Below are 24,381 nucleotides of genomic sequence, written 5' to 3' on the forward strand. Positions count from 1 at the left end.
ACTTGTAATCCCCACGCTTGAGAGGCTGAGACAGGAGGATAGCGCAGATTTGAAGCCAGCCTTAGCTGCTTTAAGAAACCCTGTTTCCAAAGAAAATATAAAATAGGTCTGGGAATATAACCCGGAGGTAGAAGGGTTCCATCCCCAGAAACCCCCCCCCACACACACACACAAAGTTTAACATTGGAGTCAGGTGTGGTACTCACACTTGTAATCCCAGCATTCGGGAGGCTGAGACAAGAGGCTCGGGGTTCGTGGACAGCCTCAGCTATTTGGTGAGGCCCTTTGCAACTCAGTGAGACCCTGTTTCATAATAAAGAATAAAAATAGGGCTGGGGGTATAGCTTGGAGGTAGAATGTCCCTGGATTCAATCTCTAGTACTGCAAAAAAAAAAAAAAATTACTGTTCTTGCATGATAGGGACTCCATTGGATGGTGATGGCTGAGCCCGATCCCAGCAATAAGACCCTGTCACATCTGCAGAGAGGCCCACAGAGTCTGTCCATGATGCAGACAACCCAAGCGGCCCTGTCTGTGTTCTGATGGGGAAGCTCAGGGACAGCTGGACATTCTCTGGGAGACAGACATGTCCAAGGCCCCGGAGGCTGTCACAGGCGGCTTCTTGGAGAGATGGGTGGAGCCTGGCCAATGGCGGTGACCTCACAGCTAAGCAGGGCTACGCACACACTGGGGCTGCCCTGTCTGCAGGGGGCCCCTGGGCAGGGCTGGCCTTTAGCAGGCGTTGGGCTGAATGCTGGGAGGGGGCGCCAGAGAGCCCAGCTTGGGGCAGGAGTGCGTCTCCAGGGATGGTGAGCACCTGGCAGAGAGGGCCGGTCCTGTGTGGGGGTGACAGGATGCTGCTTCCTGTTTAAGGGATGATGAGGCACCCATGTGTGACCTCCGTTCTCCAACCCATGCTTTGCTTTTGAAGTAGACAGTTTCAGGTTTAATTCTCATAAACCTCCACAGTTAAGTTTAGACCAAACTCCAGTCCCTCCATTTTCTTTTTCTTTTTCTTTTTCTTTTTTGCAGTACTGGGGATGGAACCTAGGAGCATTATATCTCTGAGCTACACCTCCAGCCCTATTTTTTAGTCTTTTTATTTTTGGAAACAGGGTCTTTCTGAGTTGCGAAGGGCCTCACTAAGTAGCTGAGGCTGTCCACGAACCGTGAACCTCCTCTCCCAAGTTCTGGGATTGCAAGCATGCGCCAGCACACCCAGCCCTCCATTTTCTTTTCTTTCTTTCTTTTCTTTTTTTATTTTTCAGTTACTGAGGATAGAATCCAGAGGCATTCTACCTCTGAGCTACACCCCCAGCGCTATTTTTTATTCTTTACTTTGAAACAGGGTCTCACTGAGTTGCAAAGGGCCTCCCTAAGTAGCTGAGGCTGGCTGTGAACTGCGATCCTCCTGTATCAGCCTCCCAAATACTGGGATTACAAACATGTGCCAACATGCCCGGCTTCAGCCCTCCAGTTTCCTTCCTTTCTTTTCTTTTCTTTTCTTTTTTTTTATTTTTTATTTATTTATTTATTTTTGCCTGGGGATGGAACCCAGGAGCATTCTACCTCTGAGCTACAGCCCCAGCCCTATTTTTTATTTTTTTAAATTTTTTTTGGTGGTGCTGGGGTGGAACCCAGGGGCTTTCTACCTCCAGGTTATACTCCCAGACCTATTTTATATTTTATTTGGAAACAGGGTCACACTAAGTTGTTGAGAGCCTCACTAAGTAGCTGAAGCTGGCTTTGAACCTGTGCGATCCTCCTGTCTCAACCTCCCAAGTGCGGGGATTACAGGCATGCGCCACCATGCCCGGCTATTTTTTATTCTTTTTTTTATTTTTATTTTTTATTTTTTGGTGGTACTGGGATTCCTAGAAACCCTTCTACCTCCGGGCTACACTCCCAGACCTATTTTTTAAAATATACTTTTTTTTTTTTTTAATTTGGAAACAGGGTCTCTTAAGCCAGCACAGCTGGCTTAGAACCTGTGTGATCCTCCTGTCTCCGCCTCCCAAGCGTGGGGATTACAAGCGTGCGCCACCATGCCCGGATTATTCTTTATTTTGAACCAGGGTCTCACTAAGTTGCAGAAGACTTCACTAAGTAGCTGAGGCTGGCTGCGAACCCGGATCCTTATGTCTCAGCCTCCTGAATGCTGGGATTATAGGAGTGCACCACCACGCCCAGCCTGGTCCTCCATTTTCAAGGCCTGGGTTTGTAGTAACAAATCTCCATGCTGAGGCCTCTGATTGCAACACTGATGTGTCCAGATATAGCCCTGTGGGGCCTGGTGACTCCCCCGTGAACATGAGCTGATTGGCTGCGGGGCCTGGTGACTCCCCCGTGAACGTGAGCTGATTGGCTGCGGGGCCTGGTGATCCCCCGTGAACGTGAGCTGATTGGCTGCGGGGCAGTCAGTCTGGTGATGGTTTTCACTGAGGTTCTCTGTGCTTATTCAAGAGTCAGTTGTGAGAGGGGGGGGGGGATGGAGTTGAGAAGGACCATGGGGCCGGTCTGGGTTTCCTGGCAGGTGTTGAAGCCGGGGTCCCAGGCTGGCCCAGAGGCCCACAGGACTGACCACACTGGCTTTCGTGTCTCAAATGCAGTGGCCTCGTGGTCTACGCGGATGGCCCCCTGAACTTGGACCGCAAGACGGAGGACATGTCGGAACTGTTTCGGCCCTTCCACACGTTGCTGCGGAAAATAAGGTGGGGGCTGAGGGCAGAGAGGGGCGGGGGACCGGCAGGATGCGGGGAGCTCCAGCCTGGGGTCCCCTTGGGCCCCGTGGCCCCTGCAGAGGCTAAATACCTTGCTTGGGGCCCACCACCCCTGCCTGGCCTCTCAGGCCTGGGCCTCCCCTGCCTGGCTTCTCTTGTGGCAGGGAGCTGGTGTGTTGTGCTGAGCTGCAGGGAGGGAGACCGGTGCTCTCAGAGCTCTGTGGCCTGGGCAGCTCTTTCTTCACCTTCATCCATTGAAACCCCAGGTTTCCCTCTGTTCAAGCCACAGGCGCTCAAGTGCTGGTCTCTGTCATTATCGTGAGGTTTGTGCCCCTGCATCAGAGCCTTTTGAAGTGCCACCCTTTCTGTGTGTGGACTGAGCTGTCAGCCCAGTGGTCTTCGGGAGGGCTGGGCTGGCCGCATGACCTCTGAGCACCTCGCTGGCCCCTGGCTCCTGGCTCTGGGAAGCCCTCTCTCTGGGTGTTGGTGAGTCCCTGTGCCCTGGCAGCATTGTCCTGGGTCTGGCAGAACTTGCCGAGGCTTCTTCAGAACATGCCCAGTGTGGGGTGGCCTTAGCCACAGCCAGCCTAGGGGACCTGGAGGGCATGGAGCCAGGCCTGAGGAGCCGGCAGTGCTGCCTGTCCAGACTCCCTGTGGACAGTGGGTGTTTCTTTAGTCCCATGGCTGTTGGCTGCTGCTCTGACCCCTGGGCCCCGAGGCTGGGGCCCTGCCCTGAATGGGTGGCATCTGGAGAGGAGGTGATGGTAAGTGAGGAGGGTGATGGGCCAGCTGTGGCCAGGAAGGAACACGCAAGGCCCCAGCACACGAGCTAGTGCAGGAGGGACAGTGGGTGGGAACACGGGGAGGGACCGGCATTGTGTGGTAGACCCAGGCCTGGAGAGGCCCACCATGTGGGCCACTCGAGAGTCAGATGGGGGCCCTGGGAGGTGCGTCCACCCTCAGCACAGGCAATGGAGAGAAAGGTCAGTTCGGAGGCAGAACGTCCACAAGCAGCCCGCATGGTTCTGAGCTGCTCTGGGAGGGCGACCACGCGACAGGCGTGGCGTTGGGAGCCAACACTAGCATCTGAGAAGCCAGGGCCTTCTCCATCAATATGAGCAGGCAAGGCCCCCGCTCCCGTTAAGTAGCACTCTCAACGTGGCACTCAGAGCCCATGCAGACAGATCAAGACTGCAGCTCACCCTGTGGCCCAACCTGCGAATTGTCACTCATGGGTGGGGGGTATCCAGGACTCCACCCACAGCCCAAGGCCACCTGCCTGCCACGCCTCCAGTGCTTCTTGTAGTCCCCATGGTGCAGAGCAGGGAGAACTAGGTGCCTGTGGCTACTCCAGGGACAGGGACAGAGAGGGCTCTCTATCACCGAGTGCTGTGATCTGACAGGTAGAGTTTTAGACACTGAGGCCTTCACCTCGGGAATGAAGAGCAGGGGAAGCCAGGCATGGTGGCTGAGAGACTGAGATCGGAGGTCACAGGTTCATGACCAGCCTCAGCAGCTAGCAAGACATGGTTTCTAAACAAAAATAGCTGTGCGTGGTGGCGCACCCTTGGAATCCCAGTACTGGGAGGTTGAGACAGGAGGATGCAGTTTCGCTACCAGCCTCCGCTACTTAGTGAGGCCCCTGCAACTTAGTGAGACCCTGTTTCAAAAATAAAGAATATTGGGAGGCTGAGACAGGAGGATCACACAGGATCAAAGCCAGTCTCAGTTACTTAGTGAGGCTCTCAGCAACTTAGTGAGACCCTGTTTCCAAATTAAAGAAATATAAAATAGGTCTGGAAATATAGCCCGGAGGTAGAAAGGCCCTGGATTCCACCCCTAGTACCACAAAAAAAAAAAAAAGCAAAAGTAAAAAATTGGGCTGGGGCTGTAGCTCAGAGGTAGAATGCTGCTGAGTTTAATCCCCAGCACCACAAAAGAATTTAAAAAATGAAAAAATAGTATAATCCAGAAGTCGAATTCCCTAGATTCAATCCCCAGTACAAGAAAGAGAGAAAGAAGGAAAGAAAGAAAGAAAGAAAGAAAGAAAGAAAGAGAGGGAGGGAGGGAGGGAGGAAGGGAAAGCGAGAGCGAGTGGGCGGGCAGGCGGACAGCAGAGAGAAGCTGGGTGTGGTGTGCACTTCTATAATCCCAGTTGCTGGGGAGGCTTAGGCACGAGGATCACAAGTTCAAAACCAGCCTTGGCGGAGGCAGAGACAGGAGGATCACGCTGGTTTGGAGCCAGCCTTGCTGGCTTAGGAGACCCTGTTTCAAAAAAAAAAAAAACCACACACACACACACACACACACACACACACATATATAATAGGTCTGGGAGTATAGCTCGGAGGTAGAAGGGTTTCCAGGAACCCCAGTACCACCAAAAAAACAAACAAATAAACAAAAAAAACCAGCCTTGGCAACTTGACATGACCCTTTCTCAAAAAAAAATTTATTTTAAAAGAGTTTGAGCCGGGCGTGGTGGCGCACGCTTGTAATCCCCGCGCTTGGGAGGCAGAGACAGGAGGATCGCGCAGGTTCGAAGCCAGCCGCGCACTCTGGCTTAGGAGACCCTGTTTCCAAAAAAAAAAAAAAGGTAAAAATAGGTCTGGGAGTGTAGCCCGGAGGTAGAAGAGCTACAGTACCCTCAGTACCACCAAAAAAAAGTTTGAGATGTAGCTCAGCGGTAGAGTGCTTGCGTAGCATGTACAAGGCCCTGGGTTCAATCCCTAGTACTGCAAAAATAAGCAAAGAAATAATGACAGAAGAAAGAAAAGAGCTAGCCAAGTGGCTCCTAAAACAACTTGATGTCCATTGGAATATGATAAGGTGAACTTTTGCAAGCGAGTATTTTATGCATGAGTGCTATTAAATGTAGGCCGCACTACAAGCTGCCTTCACTCGTTGACAGTGAGGGCAAGGCTTCTGCTTTGGAACAGTTTGCCTCAGGCTGCAGAGGCCAATTCTCCAGCTGCCACAGCTACAAAAAACTGCAATAGCTACAAGAGGCATATGTAAAGTCGTTGAACTGTGGAGGTGAGGACTGGATGGGCCAGTTCTGGGGAGGAGAGAGCCTTTTTGGAGAGGAGAGGAGCGGTCCATCATCTTATCTGGCCCTACTTTTCCCAGGAAACATTTGATGATTCCAGGCCTGTGTTAACACTTGTCCAAGGCCCAGGTTTCCCAGGCAGAGAATCTCTGCTGAAAGAGAGGACTCAGTTGCAAGGGGCTGGGGAACATTTCAGAAACTGGCCAGAAAGTTCCTCTGTGGCAGGGGAGGTTTCCTGCAGTCCTGAGGTGCTTGGGAGATAAAGCCTAACACATGGCCAGCCTCCCCAGACACCCTTGGCCCAGACCCTTATTTATTTATTTATTTATTTATTTATTTATTTATTTATTTATTTATTTGCAGTACTGGGAATGGAACCCAGGGGCATTCTACCTCTGAGCTACACCCCCAGCCCTATCTTATTCTTCTTTCCTTTCCTTTTCTTTCTCTTTCTTTCTTTCTTTCTTTCTTTCTTTCTTTCTTTCTTTCTTTCTTGCAGGTCTGGGGATGGAACCCAGGGGCATTAGACCTCCAAGCTACAGCCTATGCCCTATTTTTTATTCTTTATTTTGAAACAGGGTCTCACTGAGTTGCAGAGGGCCTCACTAAGTAGCTGAAGCTGTCCGCGAACCGCGATCCTCCAGTCTCAAGCCTCCCAAATGCTGGGATTACAAGCGTGCGCCACCACGCCCGGCTTATTCTTTATTTTGAAACAGGGTCTCACTAAGTTACAGAGGTCTCACTAAGTAGCTGAGGCTGGTCACAAACTGTGATCCTTCTGTCTTAGCCTCCCAAATGCTGGGATTGCAAGTGTGCGCCACCACGCCTGGATCCTTGGCCAGATTTTGAAGCTACATAGGGCAGAGGCTGGAGCTGGCTTGAATCTGGAAGGGCAGAGCTGGGTCTCCTGAAGACTTTGGAGTGCGGGAAGGCAGAGACCCGCCAGGTTCAGGACAGCAGTAACAGACTGAAGCTGCTGCTCAGCCCTGATTGCTCTAGTTAAACACACTGCAGTAAAGGACCCTCACACTGTCTGCCTTAGAGAGGAAAGGAGAGCCCTGCAGATGAAAGAAGGACCTCACACTGCCTGCTTTAGAGAGGAAAGGAGAGCCCTGCAGGTGAAAGAAGGACCTCACACTGCCTGCCTTAGAGAGGAAAGGAGAGCCCTGCAGGTGAAAGAAGGACCTCACACTGCCTGCCTTAGAGAGGAAAGGAGAGCCCTGCAGGTGAAAGAAGGACCTCACACTGCCTGCCTTAGAGAGGAAAGGAGAGTCCTGCAGGTGAAAGAAGGACCTCACACTGCCTGCCTTAGAGAGGAAAGGAGAGCCCTGCAGGTGAAAGGAAACATCACTTGTCACCCTGAAATTCTTATATTTGCCGTGTTGGTCACATAACTCCAAATAGCTAGAAGATTGAGGAGGCAAGAAATGTAATTGACGTTCAAGAGAAGAGCCAGCGAATCGACGAGGACTGAATATAATCCAGATGGTAGAGTTAATCCACAAAGTCTTGACCGTAATTATGATGACTGTACTCAGAATACAGGAGAGAGGATACAGTTGGGTAAGAGGATGGACAATCTAGAGAACTGGAGCTCTAGAGCTAAGAAAACTCAGTCTGAAAATAAGGAAACAGCTGATGGCATGTTAGCAGATGGGACCCAGGAGAATAAAGAAGTGGTAACGATGGGCTTGAAGATGCCGACAGAAGAGCCAGAGCGGCATGCAGAAGGAGAGTGGGGAGCTAGAAACAGCAGCACAGCACGAGAGATGTGCGTTACACGATGAGGGTCCACAAAGAGGGGTGGAGAGAACGGGAAGAAGCGGTATTCAAAGAAGTAATGGCTAAGAATTTTCCAAAACTGATGAGAAATCCCATACCCAGAGATTCGGGATGTTCGAGAAAACTACAAGCAAGATATATATAAAGCATATCCAACTATGTCATCATAAAATTTTTCAAAACAAAGGAAAGAAGTTTTTAAAGAAGCAAGAGAAAAAAGCATACTACTTTGAAAAGAGTATAAGATAGCTACCTTCTCAAAAAAAAAGTCAAGAGCCGGGCTTGTAATCTCAGCATTCAGGAGGCAGAGACCAGAAGATCACGGTTTGCAGACAGCCTCAGCTACTTACTGAGGCCCTTTACAACTCAGATCCTGTTTCAAACAATAAAAAAGACTAAAAATAGGACCAGGGGTGTAACTCGGATATAGAATGCTCATCCCCACACAAAAAAAGTCAAGACCATGTGCACGTATGTCATTGTCAACATGATTTACATTCTGATGTAAGACTATAATGCACCAATAAAAGCACAAACAAGATAAAGAAAGAAGAGAAAGAAATGTAGCAGGCCATGAAATGAAATATATCTAAAGTGTTGAAAGAATGGCTGTCAACTGGAATTTCATGAACAGCAAAACTATCTTTCAAAAATGAAAGTGAAGCCAGACATTGTGGCACATGTTTGTAATCCCAGTATGGAAGGTGGAGGCGGGAGGATGACAGGTTTGTGGCCAGCCTCAGCAACTTAGTGAGGTCTGCTGTAACTTAGACCCTATTTCAAAATACAAGAATAAAATCAGCCTTGGGATATAGCTCAGAGGTAGTATGCCCCTGGGTTCCATCCCCAGTAAAACACACACACACACACACACACACACACACACACACACACACACACACGGTGAAATCATGAATTATTCCAAATACAAGGCTGAAGAGATTTGTTATTGGTAGGTAGCCTGCACATAAAGAAAGACTAAGTGAAGTTCTTCAGGAATAAAAAGGCGATTTCAGGTAGAAATGTGAAATGTAAGAGAAGACTACCATATGGGTTAATATAAATATGAATATTGATAACAAAAGTGCTCTGAATTAGAAAAGAAGAAAGGATGAAACTCAGTTATTTAAATTTTATCCAAAGGAACTCAACAGTAATAAAGTTTATCATAATGCAGGAGAAAAGAAGTAATAAAAGAACAGACGTCAATGAAATAGAGAAAAGACGTATGATAGAGGAACTTAACAAAGCCAAAAGTTGGTCTTTAAAAAAATTAATGAAATGATAATTTCCTAGCAAGACTAGTTAAGATAAAATAGAGAAGACATAAAAATAAGGATGGAAGGCCGGGCGTGGTGGCACACGCTTGTAATCCCCATGCTTGGGAGGCAGAGACAGGAGGATCACGCAGGTTCGGAGCCAGCTGCGCGTGCTGGCTTAGGAGACCGTTTCTAAATAAAAAAGTATAAAAAATAGGTCTGGGAGTGTAGCCTGGAGGTAGAAGGGCTTCCAGGAACCCCAGTACCACAAAAAAAAAAAAAAAAAAAAAAGAGAATGGAAAGGAGACATCACTACAGACCTTATAGACATCAAAATGATAGTAATAGGATACTGTGAACAATATTTAAAATGAAAAGGACAAAATTGTCCAATACTAACTATTCAAAGCCAGTGGAAGAAGAACTAAGAATTCTTTGAGGTCCAAAATGTATTAAAATTTAGCCGGGTGTGGTGGTGCACGCTTGTAATCCCTGCGCTTGGGAGGCCGAGACAGGAGGATCGTGCTGGTTCGAAGCCAGCCGTGCTGGCTTAAGAGACCCTGTTTCCAAATAAAAATAGGTCTGGGAGTGTAGCCCGGAGAAGGGTTTCCAGGAAACCCAGTACCACCAAAAAAAAAAAAAGTATTAAAATTTAATCCATTATTTAAAAACCTTCCCACCCAGGCATGGTGGCGCACACTTGTAATCTCAGCAGCATTCAGGAGGCAGAGACCTGAGGATCGCAGTAGCCTCAGCTACTTAGTGAGATCCTTCGCAACTCAGTGAGACCCTGTTTCAAAAAAGTGAAAGACTAAAAAATAGGGCTGGAGGTGGAGGTGTAACTAGAGGTACACTGCCCCTGGGTTCTACCCCCAGTACCGAAACAAAAACAAAACCCAAAAATTAAAAACAGCCAAGGTAGTCGGGCATGGTGGCACACCCATGTAATCCCAGCATTTGGGAGGCTGAGACAGGAGGATCGCACAGGTTCAAAGCCAGCCTCAGCTACTGAGTGAGGCTCTCAGCAACTTAGTGAGACCCTGTTTCCAAATAAAGTATAAAATAGGTCTGGGAGTATAGCCCGGAGGTAGAAAGCCTCTGGGTTCCACCCCCAGTACCATACACAAAACAAAAAACAACAGCCAAGGCCATCCTCCTCCTTACAGATGTGTACTCCTCCTTACAGATGTGTACTCCTCCTGTCTCAATCTCCCAAGTACTGGGATTACAGCTGTGTGCTCACCTAGCCCGGCTAGGTTTTAATTTTTTATTTTTGCAGTACTGGGGATTAAACCCAGGGACAGTCTACCACCAAACCACACCCCCAGCCTTATTTTTATTCTTTATTTTGAAATGGTCTCACTGAGTTGCAAAGGGCCTCACTCGGTAGCTGAGGCTGGCCACGAACCACTATTCTCCTATCCCAACCTCCAAAATGCTGGAATTACAAGCGTGCGCCACCACACCCAACTAGGTGTTTTTTTTTATTTTTTATTTATTTATTTATTTATTTATTTATTTATTTATTTATTTATTGCAGGTCTGGGGATAGAACCAAGGGGCATTCAACCTCTGAGCTACACTCCCTGCCCTGTTTTTCATTCTTTATTTTGAAACAAGGTGTCACTAAGTTGCAGAGGGCCTCACTAAGTAGCCGAGGCTGTTTGGACCTGATCCTCCAGTCTCAGGCTCCTGAATGCCGGGATGACAAGCCAAACTAGGTGTTTTATTTCTTGACCTGAACAATGTTCACAGAGCACGTTCAAGTTTGCAGATTTACTTCTGAGAAGCACGCTTTCCCGCATATTTCTGGATACACTGGAATGAGCAGTGTGGGGCTCAGACCACACGGCCTGAGCCTTTCCCAACAGAAAGTAACATCCATTGGCCCAGATGCCAGGCTCCAGGTCCTTCCTTCCTGGAACTAAATTTAAATGCACCTTCAAGTCTTGGCCCGATGCCCCTCCTCCAGGAAGCCTGGCCAGGCTGTGGCTCCATTACAGTTAGGTCATTGCACAAATACTAGTTCATTGTCTGTCCCGCCCAGCTGCAGGGAGCCCAGCTGGACCACCTGCCTGCCTCCTCCCTGTGTATGTTTCCTCCTCATGCTGTGCCTGGTGTGTGCCTGCTGAACAGAAGGATACCATCTAGATATCAAACTACGCATACTTTTTTCCACTCCTTAAAAGGTGGTTTTTTGGTTTTGGTTTTTGTAATACTGGGGTCTGAACCCAGGGGCATTCTACCTGTGAGTTACACCTGGGATTGAACTCAGGCATTCTCCCTCTGAGCTACATTCCAGCCTCTTTTATTTTTTATTTTGAAACAGGGTCTTGCTTAAGTTGCTGGGCTGGTGGTAAACCTGTGATCCTTTTGTCTCAGTCTCCCACCAGATGCTGGGATTACAACCATGACTGGCTTTTTTTTTTTTTTAATTGAAACAGCATCTCACTAAGTTGCCAAGGCTGGCAATGAACCTGTGATACTCCTGTCTCAGCCTTGACACCTTGACACCTTGCAGTGCCTTGTGAACTCAATGCCTGCGTTTGCTGCCTCTTGCTTTGCACACACACGCGCGCTCTCTCTCTCTCTCTCTCTCTCTCTCTCTCTCTCTCTCTCTCCTTTCCTTTCCTTTCCTTGCAGTGCTGGGGATTGAACCAAGGGGCATTCTACCTCCCAGCCACACCCCCAGCCCAATTTTTTTATTCTTCATTTTTGAGGCAGTCTCGCTAAGTTGCAAAGGGCCTCGCTAAGTAGCAGAGGCTGGTCGTGAACCTGCGATCCTCCTGTCTCCGCCTCCCAAGTTCTGGGATTACAAGTGTCTGCCACCACACCTGGCTGCCTGTCGCGTTTCTGCTGATCTTGAATTTAGAGTCTGCGTCCACTCTGGCTGAGCTGGGTCTAGCCTTTGGGATCCTCACACTTGTTTCTGTCCTATGCCATAGGGATCTGCTGCAGGCGCTGACCGAGGAGGAGCTGCACACGCTGGAGCGGAGCCTCTGTGTCTCCCAGGATGTAGAGCTGCCCATCCGGGCGGATGCCCAAGCGCCCCCTGCCCTGACACCTGCCTTTTCCACATCCCTTCCCCCAGAGGAGCCACTCTCGGCCAAGGCCAAAAACTCAGAGGAAGAGCTGGCCTGCTCAATGCAGTACGATGACCAGGAGCTGGAGGAGTTGAGCCGTATGGTGCACAGGGCTGGGGACGAGATGTCCTCCCTGCTCTCGCCGCCCAGCGCCTGCCAGTCTCCTGCACACAGGCCGGGTGCCGAGGGCAGTCCCGGCAGGGATGCCTCCCCAGGCAGAGCGCAGCTGAAGTCAGGCAGTGACGAGGAGGAGCGGGTGTTCTTCATGGAGGACCTGGAGGCTGTGGAGGCCCCCGCTGAGGTCCCGGGCGCCTCATTACGGTGGGCAGTCAGGGCTGGAGCCAGCCCCCAGCAGAGCGGGCAGAGCGTGGAGGAGGGTGAGGGCCTGCCCATGGTAGGGAAGGAGGAGGACTGGAGCAATAACAACAACCTGGAAGACACCAAGGCCCTGCCGGGCAGCCTGCCAGGCACCGCGGTCTGCAGCTGCCTGGACTCACAGCTGTACCTGGATGGCTGGGAGGTGAGTGCGGCCGACGCAGAGACGGCCGAGATGATCGCCCACCGGACAGGGGGCATGAAGCTCTCGGCCACAGTCATCTTCAACCCCAAGTCACCTGCCTCCCCAGACTCCGTGGCCACCCAGGAAGCCCCGGGCCGCAGCCTTTCCCCGCCGGAGCCCGGGGCTGAGGGTACGGGGGACAGCACCCACAAACTCAGCACTGCGGCTACCAGCTGCCTGCTTCACTCCTGCGTGTGCTGTGGGAGCTGCGGGGACGGCAGGGAGGACACAGCGGAGCGCCTGCGGGACAAGTGTGGCCCGGACAGCATCCTTAGCACCTCTTACCCCGCTGCAGGCTTAACCAAGGCTGGCGACAAGGGCCCTGAGAGGCTGGATGTGGCCTGGCCTGCTGAGGCCAGCTCACCTGCAGAAGATGCCTCGGACAGACAGGAGCCCAAAGCCCCCATGTCCAACAAGTGCCTGGCACATACCCCGGTGCCCCAGGGGGACACCGCAGATGGGCCACAGAGAGAGGGCCAGGCCCTGGGCCGGCAGGAGACTGAGGCCCACGAGCAGGTCCCTGGGAAGCTCCCTGCACCCAACGGGGACTGTCCTCCAGGAGAGGCTGCCCGGGAGCAGCTGCAGCATCTGTCAGACTCCAGGTAAGGGCTGGTTCTGCACCAGAGCCTGGACTCCACCTGATTCTCACAGCATCCGTGTTTCAGCTAGGGCCTCCAGGCCATCGGCAAGTGCCAGGGCTGGCCCCGGGTGTGTGGCTCATGCGTGGGGACCGGGATGGGGCTGGCCCTGGACTTACCTGGCCTGCAGGAAGTTAGGCCACCAAGAAATGACCCCCAGGGCCCAGTCTCCCTTGCATGGTGCTCCACAGTGCCACCCTTAGGCCTGCCTTTCTCCACTGTGGCCTGTGCGTGGCCTGGGCAGTGGTAGACAGCCATTGGTGTGCGTCCCGCCTGTGGCCGTGGCCATGACTCAGCGCCCTGTCTGCTTCTCTGCTGACTTGGGCTGTTGGGCTTAGAGAGTGCTGAAGTGTGCAGACCCTCGGAGGCGGGCATGGAGCCCGGCCATGGCGGGCTCCTGAGACCGCCCCCCTCCTGGGCTCCATCTTCCCTCCCCACAGGGGTAGGCCAGGAGGGCTCCCAGGGATCTCTGCCCCTTGTCTGCGGGGTGCTGACATGTGTATGTTCCCTTAGAATCCAGGCTGCTCTCTCTCCCTGTCCCTCCCTTCGTCCATCCCAAGCAGGTGATTCAAGGCACTTAGCTGGTGGCAGCACGGTGGCCTGCTGCTTATTGGACCTTGGGGGCAGGGAGGGAGACGAAGGCCAGGCCCAGGCTGGGTGGACCACTCACAGGACCCTTAACCAGGGCCCTGCTTTTGGGGACCCACCCAGGCCAGATGGGCCATGAGAGGGGGCTGAGCCTAAAGGCCTGGGCAGGGCGGGCAGCAGGGACTGAGGGCAGGTAGGGAGTGGGAACCTTGCAGAGGGGCGGCAGCCTGGGGGAGGTGTCCTCACACTAGAGGGCAGGGCTGCCTCCTTCCTGGGGTTGCCCTCGCCTATCCCCCAGGCAGTGAAATGGAGAGCTGGCCAGGACCCCAGGCTGTCAGAGCCCTGAGGCCTCTGCCCTGGTTGTACTGCCTGGGTCAGCAGCAGACCTGATCGGCCCACAACCTCCCATCTGCTATTTTGTTAATGGAATTATGCAGTATGCTTTTGGTGTCTGTCTTCTTTGAGTTCACTGTGTTCAGGACTCATCCACATTGCTAAATAGCCCTTCCTTTTTATGGCTGAATAATTTCCACTGTGCAAGTGGACCACCTTTAGTTGACCCATTCGCCGCTTGGTGGTGTGTGTTTCTGCTGCTTGCTGGTTGCTGTGAAAACTTGTGTACAGTATTCCTGTGGACATTTGATTTCATTCTCTTGAGTATCTAAGAGCAGCTTTGGTGGGTCATATGGAAACTATATTTAACACCCCCCCTTTTTTTGGTACTGGGGATTGAACCCAGGAGCATTCTACCTCCAAGTTACACCTCCAGCCCTGTTTTTTTTTATTCTTTATTTTAAATCAGGACCTCACCAAGTAGCTGAGGCTGGCCACAAACCTTGATGCTCCTGTCTGTCTCTCAAGTCCTGGGATTACAGCGTCTGCCACCAAACCTGGCTACACCTCAATTTTTAGAAATAGAAACAAAGATATCAAGAGTTATGCACACATGTGCACACACACGTACACACTCACACCTGCTATTTGGTAAAGGACCTCCTACTCCCAACACCTTCCCCTCCTTTGCAGCTGAGCAGACCCGGTGTGTCCGGGCCAGTGTACGCTCAGTCTGCCTGTGCCAGCCACAGGCTGTGTCCAGGTTTCTGCCATGACACAATGAATGGTCACATGCAGCATGCTCCCTGGTTTCATTAATGCCTTTTTTTTTTTTTTTTTGTGGTACTGGGGTTCTTGAAAACCCTTCTACCTCCGGGCTATACTCCCAGACCTATTTTAATATTTTTATTTGGAAACAGGGTCTCTTAAGCCAGCGCGGCTGGCTTCGAACCTGTGCGATCCTCCTGTCTCTGCCTCCCAAGCGTGTGGGGATTACAAGCATGCGCCACCACGCCTGGCTCATTAATGCCATTTTGAGGGGCAGCCCTGACTTCCCAGCTTCGAATGGGATGAATTAACTTCCAAAAGGCTGCCCCGGCCTTTTCCCCCAGCACCTCCGGCTCAGCTGTTCTTCTGCAAGATTGACATGAAGCCATCAGTCTTTGACAGGAGAGGGAGGTTTCTTGCCTGCTGACCTGTCCCTTGTACTGCTTGTTCAGGTGACAATGGCCACATCCTATCTAGAAAGCTGTCCTACAAGGGAGGCCACTGTTCACACCAGGCCTCCATTTCCCAGGCCTGTTTTGCTTAACCCCAAAAGGAGAGGAAACCCATGAGGTGACTCAGGGATGTCCTGTCTTCCAGGATGCGTTTCTAGAAGACTCCAGAGGCCTGCAGGGCCTGGTAGTATACGCCCTTAATCTCTATACTTGGGAGGCTGAGATGAGAGGATCTTAGGTTCAAGGACAGTCTCAGCCCCTTAGGGATACTCTCAGCAACCTAGCAAGACCCTATTTCAAAACAATAATTTTATTTTTAAAAAGGGCCTGGAAGCATAGCTGGAAGGTAGAATGCCCCCTGGGTTCAGTCATTAGTACCACACACATACACACACACACAAAGATGCTGAGACCTGGAAAGGAAGTGGATGGTGGCCAGCCCTGCCTTTGGTCCAGAGCCTCGTCAGTGATGCCCAGTGCCCAGCACCGTGCTGGAGGGAACTGGGGGTCAGGCCAGCCCAGGCTGGACACACCCATCCCACACATGGGCCACACCTGGCTCACAAGCACATTCCTCAGGGCTGAGCTGCCAGAAGCCCACCGTGGGACGGGACAGGGGTCTGCCCTCGCTCACACCGACAGGAGTGATGGAGCAGTGTGCTGATGAACACAGGTAGCCAGCGGCCATGTGGCGGGAAGGTCACTAGACACCGCGCAAGCCGGCAGGACTCTGACTCGTGAGCCTTTCTGGCACACGGCCGGCTCACGCAGGGGTGTGTGCAGTTTCCCTCCCGTTTAGCAGCTGTGGAGGCCCAGACCAAGAGCTGACACCTGCCTTGGTCACAGTGCTGGGAGGGGTGGGTGCAGCAGCCCCTCCGCTGTTGTCCTGATTGGTCATGGGGCCCCGCTTGCTCAGCAGGTACCTCTGCGGCCCTGTGTATGCCAGGGCGGCCTGTGCTCAGCGGCTTCACACGGAGGCCGGCCTCTGTGTGCACAATGAAAGGGCCAGAGCCAAGGCCAGGGCCACCCTGCAAGGCCACGGCGGGTGGAGCCAGCCTCCAGGCGGAAGGCTCTGCAGACTGCGCTGCCAGGCATCAACCAAGCTGGAGTGTGGGAGTGAGGCCCAGCAGGGAGCAGCCGCATCTCATGGTACCAGTGCTGTCACCAAGGTGGTGGGACACTGCCCTCGGTAGACACTGACTGAAAGGCTGAACCTGTGTCCTCCAGTTCGTTCTTTCTCTCTCCCTGTCTGTCTGTCTGTCTGTCTGTCTGTCTGTCTCTCTGTGATACTGGGGATGGAACCCAGGGGCTTTCTACCTCTGAGCTACAACTCCAGCCCTATTTTTATTTATTTATATATTTATTTTTTGCGGTACTGGGGGTAGAACCCAGGGGCAGTTTACCTCCAAGCTACACCTCAGCCCAATTTTTTATTCTTTATTTTGAAACAGGGTCTCTATGAGTTTCAAAGGGCCTCACTAAGTAGCTGAGGCTGGCTGCGAACTCAGATCCTCCTGTCTCAATCTCCCAAGTATTGGAATTACAAGTGTGCGTGCACCACCACGCCCAGCTTGAAACTTTTTTCTTTTTTTTTTTTTGGTGGTACTGGGGTTTCTTGTAACCCTTTTCCGGGCTACACTCCCAGACCTATTTTATATTTTTATTTGGAAACAGGATCTCTTAAGGCTAGCAAGGCTGGCTTCGAACCTGCACGATCCTCCTGTCTCTACCTCCCAAGCGTGGGGATTACAAGCATGCACCACCATGCCCGGTGAAACTTTTTTTTTAAATTTTTTTATTGGTGCACTGTATTCATACATCATAATGGGATAAAAATAATACTTTCGTAGACATACATGCACACATCGCCCAGTTAGCCCTTACCCGATCCCCACCCCGTTCCCTCCCCCTCCCTCCTTCCCATGCTTGGCTTAGTGGTTGACATCTAGTAATATTTATCCAATATTAACGTTGATAATCTCACATAACAGTTTCATTTGTCTGATACCAAGCTTTTGATGACTTAAAGATAACATTTCAGTATTTCTTTTTGCTTTCTTTCTTACCAGAGAATATTTTTTTCTTTTTCTTTTTTAAGGTGAAACTATCATATATTTATTTATTTATTTTTCACAAAAAATCTACCCTAATATGGAATATGGACTCTAGATACCCAAAACGATCTCGAAAAAGAACAAAGCTAGAAGATGTGTATTTTCTGATTTCAAACCATATAAAGCATAACAGTGTAGTACTGTTCTAAAGGCAGATATATAAACCATTGGAGTTAAATAAAAGTCTAGAGATAAATTCTTCCATATATTGTCAAGTTATTTTTGACAAGGTTTCCACGAGCATTTGGTGGAGGAAATAATAATCTTTTAACTTAATATTGTTGAAAAATAATAATTACATGAAAAAGAATAAAATTGGACCCTTACCTACCACCATATACAAATATTAATTCAAAATAGATAAAAGACCTAAATATAAATCTTAAGACTATAAACTTTTAGAAGAAAATCTGGGTCATAAAACCTCGCAACATTGAAATTGGCAGTGATTTCTTGGATATGATTTCAGTGGCACAGGCAACAAAAGGGTAAACAAACTCCCTAAAAAATAAAAACATACTGTATATCCAAAGACAATGTAAACAGAGTTAAAAGTAACTGATAGAATGGGATAAAATATTTCCAAATGCTATATCTGAAGGTATATTAATATTCCAACTAGACATCCTAAAAATTAGCAACAATCAAAGCAAACAATACAATTTAGAGATGGGTAAAAGACTAACATAAATAATGAATCTCCACAGATAACCAATCTTAGTTGTCTGTTGGATGGAAAATCTTGTTTCTCTGGTTCTGGTGTGTGTTACCTATTTCTTCTTTGTAGTTAATCTCTTTGAGTATTTTCTCTAGTGCTGGTTTTGAAGACATAAATTCCTTCATTTTCTGTTTGTCGTGGAAGCTTCTTATTTCCCCATCTAATTTGATAGAAAGTTTTGCTGGGTAGGAAATTTTTGGCTGGAAGTTGTTTTCTTTCAGAGTTTGGAATATGTGACTCCAAGCCCTTCTGGCTCTCATGACTTGGTTTGGGAAGTCTGGAGTGATTCTAATTGGTTTGCCTCTGAATGTCACTTGGCCCTTTGTTTTTGTTGCCTTTAAGATTCTCTGCTTGGCTTCCACAGTGGTCATTTTGACAATTATGTGGCATGGGGATCCTCTTCTCTGATCCTGTCTAAAGGGAGTTCTATAAGTTTCCTGGACCTGTGTATTGACCTCTTGCTCTATGTTTGGAAAATTTTCTGCTATTATTTCTTTGAAGATATTACTTATCCCTTTGGTTTTACCTTCTTTTCCCTCCTCTATTCCAATTATTCTTAGGTTAGCTCTCTTAAAATGGGCCCATATTTCTTCAATGTCAGATTCCTGCTTTGGGATTTTTTTTTTCTAAATTAGAAACTTTGCGTTCATTTTTTGAATGATCTTCTAAGATCAAGATTCTATTCTCCATGTGGTCTAGTCTGTTGTTTGTACTTTGAATTGAGGCCTTTACTTCATTAATTGCATCCTTTATCTCTTTTTGACTCTCTCTGAATTATTTTCGAAACACCTGTATTATTTCTATAGTTATTTTCCTGATTTGATCTTCTAGAAATCTCTGAATGTCTGTTTTATCAGGGTCTGATGTTGTGGGGTTGTGGACATTCACTGCTCCATTGTTATTCCTCTTTCCCATGATTTCGGGAGTTTGTGCCTTCTCTGGGTTCTTCCCTTGGGTCACTACGACTTCACTTAAGGTGCTCTGGATCTCGAGTCTGTGGTATCTTGGTCCCCACTACTCCTTTACTGGGTTGTATCACAGAGTCTCAGACCCTGGGAGTCAATAGAGGCTGCTTTAGACCATGGGGGGTGCCAGGTTGGGCGTTCTCCTATGGTGTGATATTTCTGCCACCACCACTCCCCCACTGGGTCAAGTCCCTGGTAGTACAGTACTGAAATTTCTCCTCCAGGGCCCGCAATTTGACTCACTGTTGTTGAATACGCAGATGGAGTTGTAGTGAACTCGGTGAATTCGCTGCTGCTGCCGCCGGTGGCAATATGGCGCCGCTGCCACATTCTCGGCCGTGAGGCTGGCGTATTCTCTGTTTTTGAACTCCGCTCTGAGTCTCTGCAAGGTGTGCTGAGCCCCGCCCCTGGGAGCTTTAGATGCTCCCTGTGCCGAGAAATCTGCCGAATTCCTCCTGGCTGCTCTGTAGCGGCTCACCTCGGCTCGCTGTCCGCCGCTCCTCTCTGGAGCCTGGTGGGCTGTTGAGTGCGTTGGTCTGGTGCCGTCTGGTGAATTCGCTGCTGCCGCCGGCAGTATGGCGCTGCTGCCGCGTCCTCTGCCGTGAGGCTGGCGTGTCTCCTCTGTGGCTCTGAGCTCCGTTCTGAGTCCCCCTCCTCTCTGGGGCCTGGTGCTGCAAGGAAAGATGGAACCTGCCGCTCCGTGCCACGGCTCCGGCTGAAGCACTGCGGTCAGTCTGGTTTCTTTCTGGTGCCTCGTTTTTCCAGCCCTCTTTTTCTCTGTCCCTTGTAATTACATTTTTTGTTTCTCTGCTGATGGTGTTTTCTGGCTATGAAAGGCGCTGATTTTTGGTAGTAGAGATTGGTTGTTTGAAACTTTTTTTAATGTTGATTTTTTTAAAAAGTTTGACCCCCCGGCTGGGCGTGGTGGCGCACGCTTGTAATCCCCGTGCTTGGGAGGTGGAGACAGAAGGATCGCACAGGTTCAAAGCCAGCTGCGCACGCTGGCTTAGGAGACCCTGTTTCCAAATAAAAAAATGTAAAAATAGGTCTGGGAGTGTAGCCCGGAGGTAGAAGGGCTTCCAGGAACCTCAGTACCACCACCAAAAAAAAAGTTTGACCCCCCCCCAACCTGTCCATGGTGGCTCACACTTGTAATCCCAGTATTCGGGAGGCTGAGACTGGAGGATCATGGTTCGCGGACAGCCTCAGCTACTTAGTGAGGCCTCTGCAACTCAGTGAGACCCGGTTTCAAAATAAAGAATAAAAAATTGGGCAGGGGATGTATCTCGGAGGTCGAATGCCCCTGCGTTCCATACCAAGACCTGCAAAAAAAAAAAAGTTTGACCCCCTCCAACTTCCCATGTAACCTCACTTTACTGACCCACGCCCCGGAAGATGGCTGCACCAGTTACCTGTGAGACAACCAAAACTCGGCTCAAGCTGGGTATGGTAGCATATTTGTAATCCCACGCCAATTCAGGAGGCTGAAGCAGGAGGATTGCAAGTTCGAGGCCAGCCTAGGCAACCTAGCAAGACAATGTCTCAAAATAAAATGAAAAGGATTAGGGATATAGCTCAGTGGTAGAATGCCTCTGCATTCCATCGAAAGTGCCACAAAATAAATAAATAAAAATAAAACGGCTCAAGTCTGTCTTCAGTTTTCTTTGGACACACAAATATATTCTATTAAAGTAACACTAGCTCCCTCTTTTCTGATTAGAAATGTGGTCCCTGTTCATTGTAGAAACTTTGGAAAACTTTTTTTTTTTTTTTTTTTTTTTGGTGGTACTGAGGTTCTTGGAAGCACTTCTATCTGCTATACTCCCAGACCTATTTTATACTTTTTTTTTTTGGTGATACTGGGGTTCCTGGAAGCCCTTCTATATCCGGGCTACACTCCCAGACCTATTTTTTTTTTTTAAACAGGGGCTCTTAAGCCAGCATGGCTGGCTTCGAACCTGCGCGATCCTCCTGTCTCCGCCTCCCAAGCGCGGGGGTTACAAGCGTGCGCCACCACGCCCAGCGTTTTATACTTTTTTTTATATTTGGAAACAGGGTCTCTTCAGCCAGCATGGCTGGCTTCGAACCTGTGCGATCCTTCTGTCTCGGCCTCCCAAGCACAAGGATTACGAGCGTGCGCCACCACGCCCGGCTGGAAAACATCTTTTCAAAGAGGACTGTGCTTGGCTCAGGGCAGAAGCCAAGCCTCTGTCCCACACTAGTCACGTGCTCCAGCAGAGAGCTCCTTCACCCCAGAACCTGGGGTGGCAGACAGCTTGGGGGCATCAGCTGGGGTGTCCTTGCATCCCTGGGGGTGTGCCCTCTGCACCTTATCTGAATGTGGGGCTGGGACGGGGCAGGATGAGGTGTCCTTGGATGGATCTGCAGAGTGGGGAACACCATCCTCAGCCTGCCTGGAGGGGGCAGAGGTGCCACTGGGGCTCCTCTGCTGCTCGGCCACTCTCACCAGCTCTGCCTGGCAGTCACAGCACGTGACTCACTGTCTCCTGGGCTCACTGGCCCCGCTCCCCAGCAGCAAGGTGGCAGCTGGCAGGATGGCGTTTTCCCAGCAGCTGGTGGCCTCTGCCTCAAGCTTCGGCTTTTAATTCCACCTGCTTTTCCCCTGCCTGGCTCCTTCTCCAGTGTGCGCCCCGCTCACTGCCCTGCTGTGGCCCTGGGGTTGTCCTGCCTGAGTCTCTGCCCTTTCGTGGGGTGGGGACTCTGTCCAGCAGCTGAGTGGGGAGCCCCAGTCCCCAGGCTGGCTCCTCCGACTTGCTTTGTGCATGTATCACCAAATCCCGTCCCACACAGGGGCGTCAGGGACTGCCTGACGTGCCCCGGGTCAACACCTGGCCTGGGTGGGGACCTGCCAAGGGCCACTGCTGTGCGCTGGCCGTAGAGGTCTGGGGAGACCCTTCCCCTTCCACAATGGGACAGCAGCCCCAGCTCCTGGTGTGGCAGTCAGGGCTGCTGGGGTGGCCAGGGTGGCAGTCAGAGCTGCACCTTCACAGATAAGGGAGGCTAACAGATAAGGGCACTGGGCGGCAGTGATCGTGCCTCTGGGTCAGCTGGTCACTCGGACCTTCTACCCTGCCAAGCCCCCATTGCTGTCTCTCTTAGGATCCCTGGGCCTGGAGGCCCAGCCTGGAGAGGCGCACAGGGAGACCTGGTCTCGGCCTTGGGCAGCCAGCCACGCTCCGGGACCCTGGATCCTGGGCGGCAGGTCCTGCTCCTCCCCTCCCAGGGGCTGTGCGTACCAAGGCTGCTTCCACAGGGCCCCCAGGGCTGGGCTGTGGGAGATAGCCCAGGTGCCAAGCCCTAAAAGGAGAACCATGCCCACTGCTGCACACCCAGGGAAGGAAAACAAGAATGATTGAGCAGCTTAAAAATAGAGGAGGACTTGGAATTAATTAGACTCAAGAAAGAGGAGACAAGGCATAATGACTGTCAAGTCGCCGTTGACAGGTGACACAGGCTCACATGGTTGAGGGGACAAGACCTTGCTGATCTGAGCCAGGCCCCGCGAGGGGTGGGGACTGCCTCACGAGGTCCTGAGCAGGGCATTGCATACAGTAGGTGCTCATCTGAGGAGCCTGCTAGGGCTCTGCATACAGTAGGTGCTCATCTGAGGAGCCTGCTAGGGCTCTGCATACAGTAGGTGCTCATCTGAGGAGCCTGCTAGGGCTCTGCATACAGTAGGTGCTCATCTGAGGAGCCTGCTAGGGCTCTGCATACAGTAGGTGCTCATCTGAGGCGCCTGCTAGGGCTCTGCATACAGTAGTGCTCATCTGAGGTGCCTGCTAGGGCTCTGCGTACAGTAGGTGCTCATCTGAGGCGCCTGCTAGGGCTCTGCATACAGTAGGTGCTCATCTGAGGCACCTGCTAGGGCATTGCATACAGCAGGTGCTCATCTGAGGAGCCTGCTAGGGCTCTGCATACAGTAGGTGCTCATCTGAGGTGCCTGCTAGGGCTCTGCATACAGTAGGTGCTCATCTGAGGCGCCTGCTAGGGCTCTGCATACAGTAGTGCTCATCTGAGGCGCCTGCTAGGGCACTGCCCTTGTAGCTGGTAGGCCTCCAGCTAATTCATAGCCAGTGTGGAGAGACCTGGGCCGCGGGGCAGTGGTGACCCCAGGGTCAGTGAGGACGGTCCCTTCAGGTTCTCCCTCAGAGATGGCCCAGTGCTGACCTTAGAGACGCCCTTTAACCCTCCCCACCTAGGCTCCAGCTTCTCCCTGCAGCCCACCCTCCTCACTGCACCCCGATTTCTGGCACCATCCTGACCTGCCAGGTGCAAGCAGATATGAGAATCAGTCCTTAGGGTGGAGTAGCCCCGGGTGGTGGCGTTTGCTGAGGCTTGAGTGACGAAACGCTGTCCACGGTTGCAGGGCCGAGGTGCTAGGGAGGAGAGGAGGTGGATGGGAGCCTCCGGGTTCTATCAGGCAGAACAGCATCAGAAGCAGTCACGCGTGGACGCAGTAGCGTGGACTGGTGCTTGGAGTTAAGCAGCATTGCTGAGATGCAGGCATAGAGCCACAGCAAGGGAGAATCCGGGTCTCCACTCCTCGGCAGTGCTGGGCATGGCCAGTCCCTGGCCAGCCACGTGGGTTGCGTGGCAGCCCGCTGCGCGGCTGGTCTCCGTCCCCAGGGCTGTGATGCTGAACATCCATCCTGTGTTGGCCATTGGCATGTGTTTTGGCAAAATATCTAGTCAAATCTTTTTTGTTTTACTAATTCCGTTGTTTTCTTATCAGGCTTTCAATTTTTGTTTGCTTGTTTTTGTTGTTCTTTGGTACTGGGGATTGAATCAGGAGCATTCTATCTTCAAGCTACATTTTCAGCCTTTTTAATTTTGAAACAGGGTCTTGCTAAGTGGCCAAGGGCCTCGTTAAGTTGCTGAAGTTGGCCGGGAACCTGTGATCCTTCTGTCTCAGCCTCCAAAGTACTGGGATTATAAGTGTGAGCCACCACTCCTGGCAAGAATTAATGTGTGTATGTGGAGGAGGGGGTGCTGGGGATGGAACCCAGGGGCATTCTGCCTCTGAGATACACACCCAACCTTATTTTATTCTTTTATTTTGAAACAGGTTCTCACTAAGTTGCAGAGGGCCTCACTAAATTGTTGAGGCTGGCTGCAAACCTGCATTCCTCCTGTCTCAGCCTTCCAAGCACTAGGATTACAAATGTGCACTGCCACACCCCACCAAGAATTAATATCTTAAAGCTGGGCATGGTGATGCACCCTGTAATCCTGCATTCAGGAGGCTGAGATCTGAGGATCAGGGTTCACAGACAACCTCAGCTACTTAGTGAGGCCCTCTGCAACTTAGCCCTGTGTAGCTTGGAGGTTGAAC

General features: G+C 50.8%; 1 protein-coding gene across 3 annotated transcripts in view; it reads left to right on the forward strand.

Moving 5' to 3' along the window:
• Nucleotides 1–24,381, forward strand: part of ZFYVE28 (zinc finger FYVE-type containing 28) — a gene marked incomplete at both ends in the record, with an annotated part of 111,523 nt that overhangs the window by 67,325 nt on the left and 19,817 nt on the right. For all 3 annotated transcript variants that reach the window (XM_080697598.1, XM_080697599.1, XM_080697600.1), the window contains 2 exons: nucleotides 2,610–2,711; nucleotides 11,756–13,054. In XM_080697598.1, coding sequence (XP_080553724.1) covers nucleotides 2,610–2,711; nucleotides 11,756–13,054 — 1,401 coding nt within the window. The remainder of the gene's footprint in view (nucleotides 1–2,609; nucleotides 2,712–11,755; nucleotides 13,055–24,381) is intronic.

Source organism: Muscardinus avellanarius (assembly GCF_963383645.1).
Source record: "Muscardinus avellanarius genome assembly, chromosome: 6".
NCBI classification, from domain to species: domain Eukaryota; kingdom Metazoa; phylum Chordata; class Mammalia; order Rodentia; family Gliridae; genus Muscardinus; species Muscardinus avellanarius.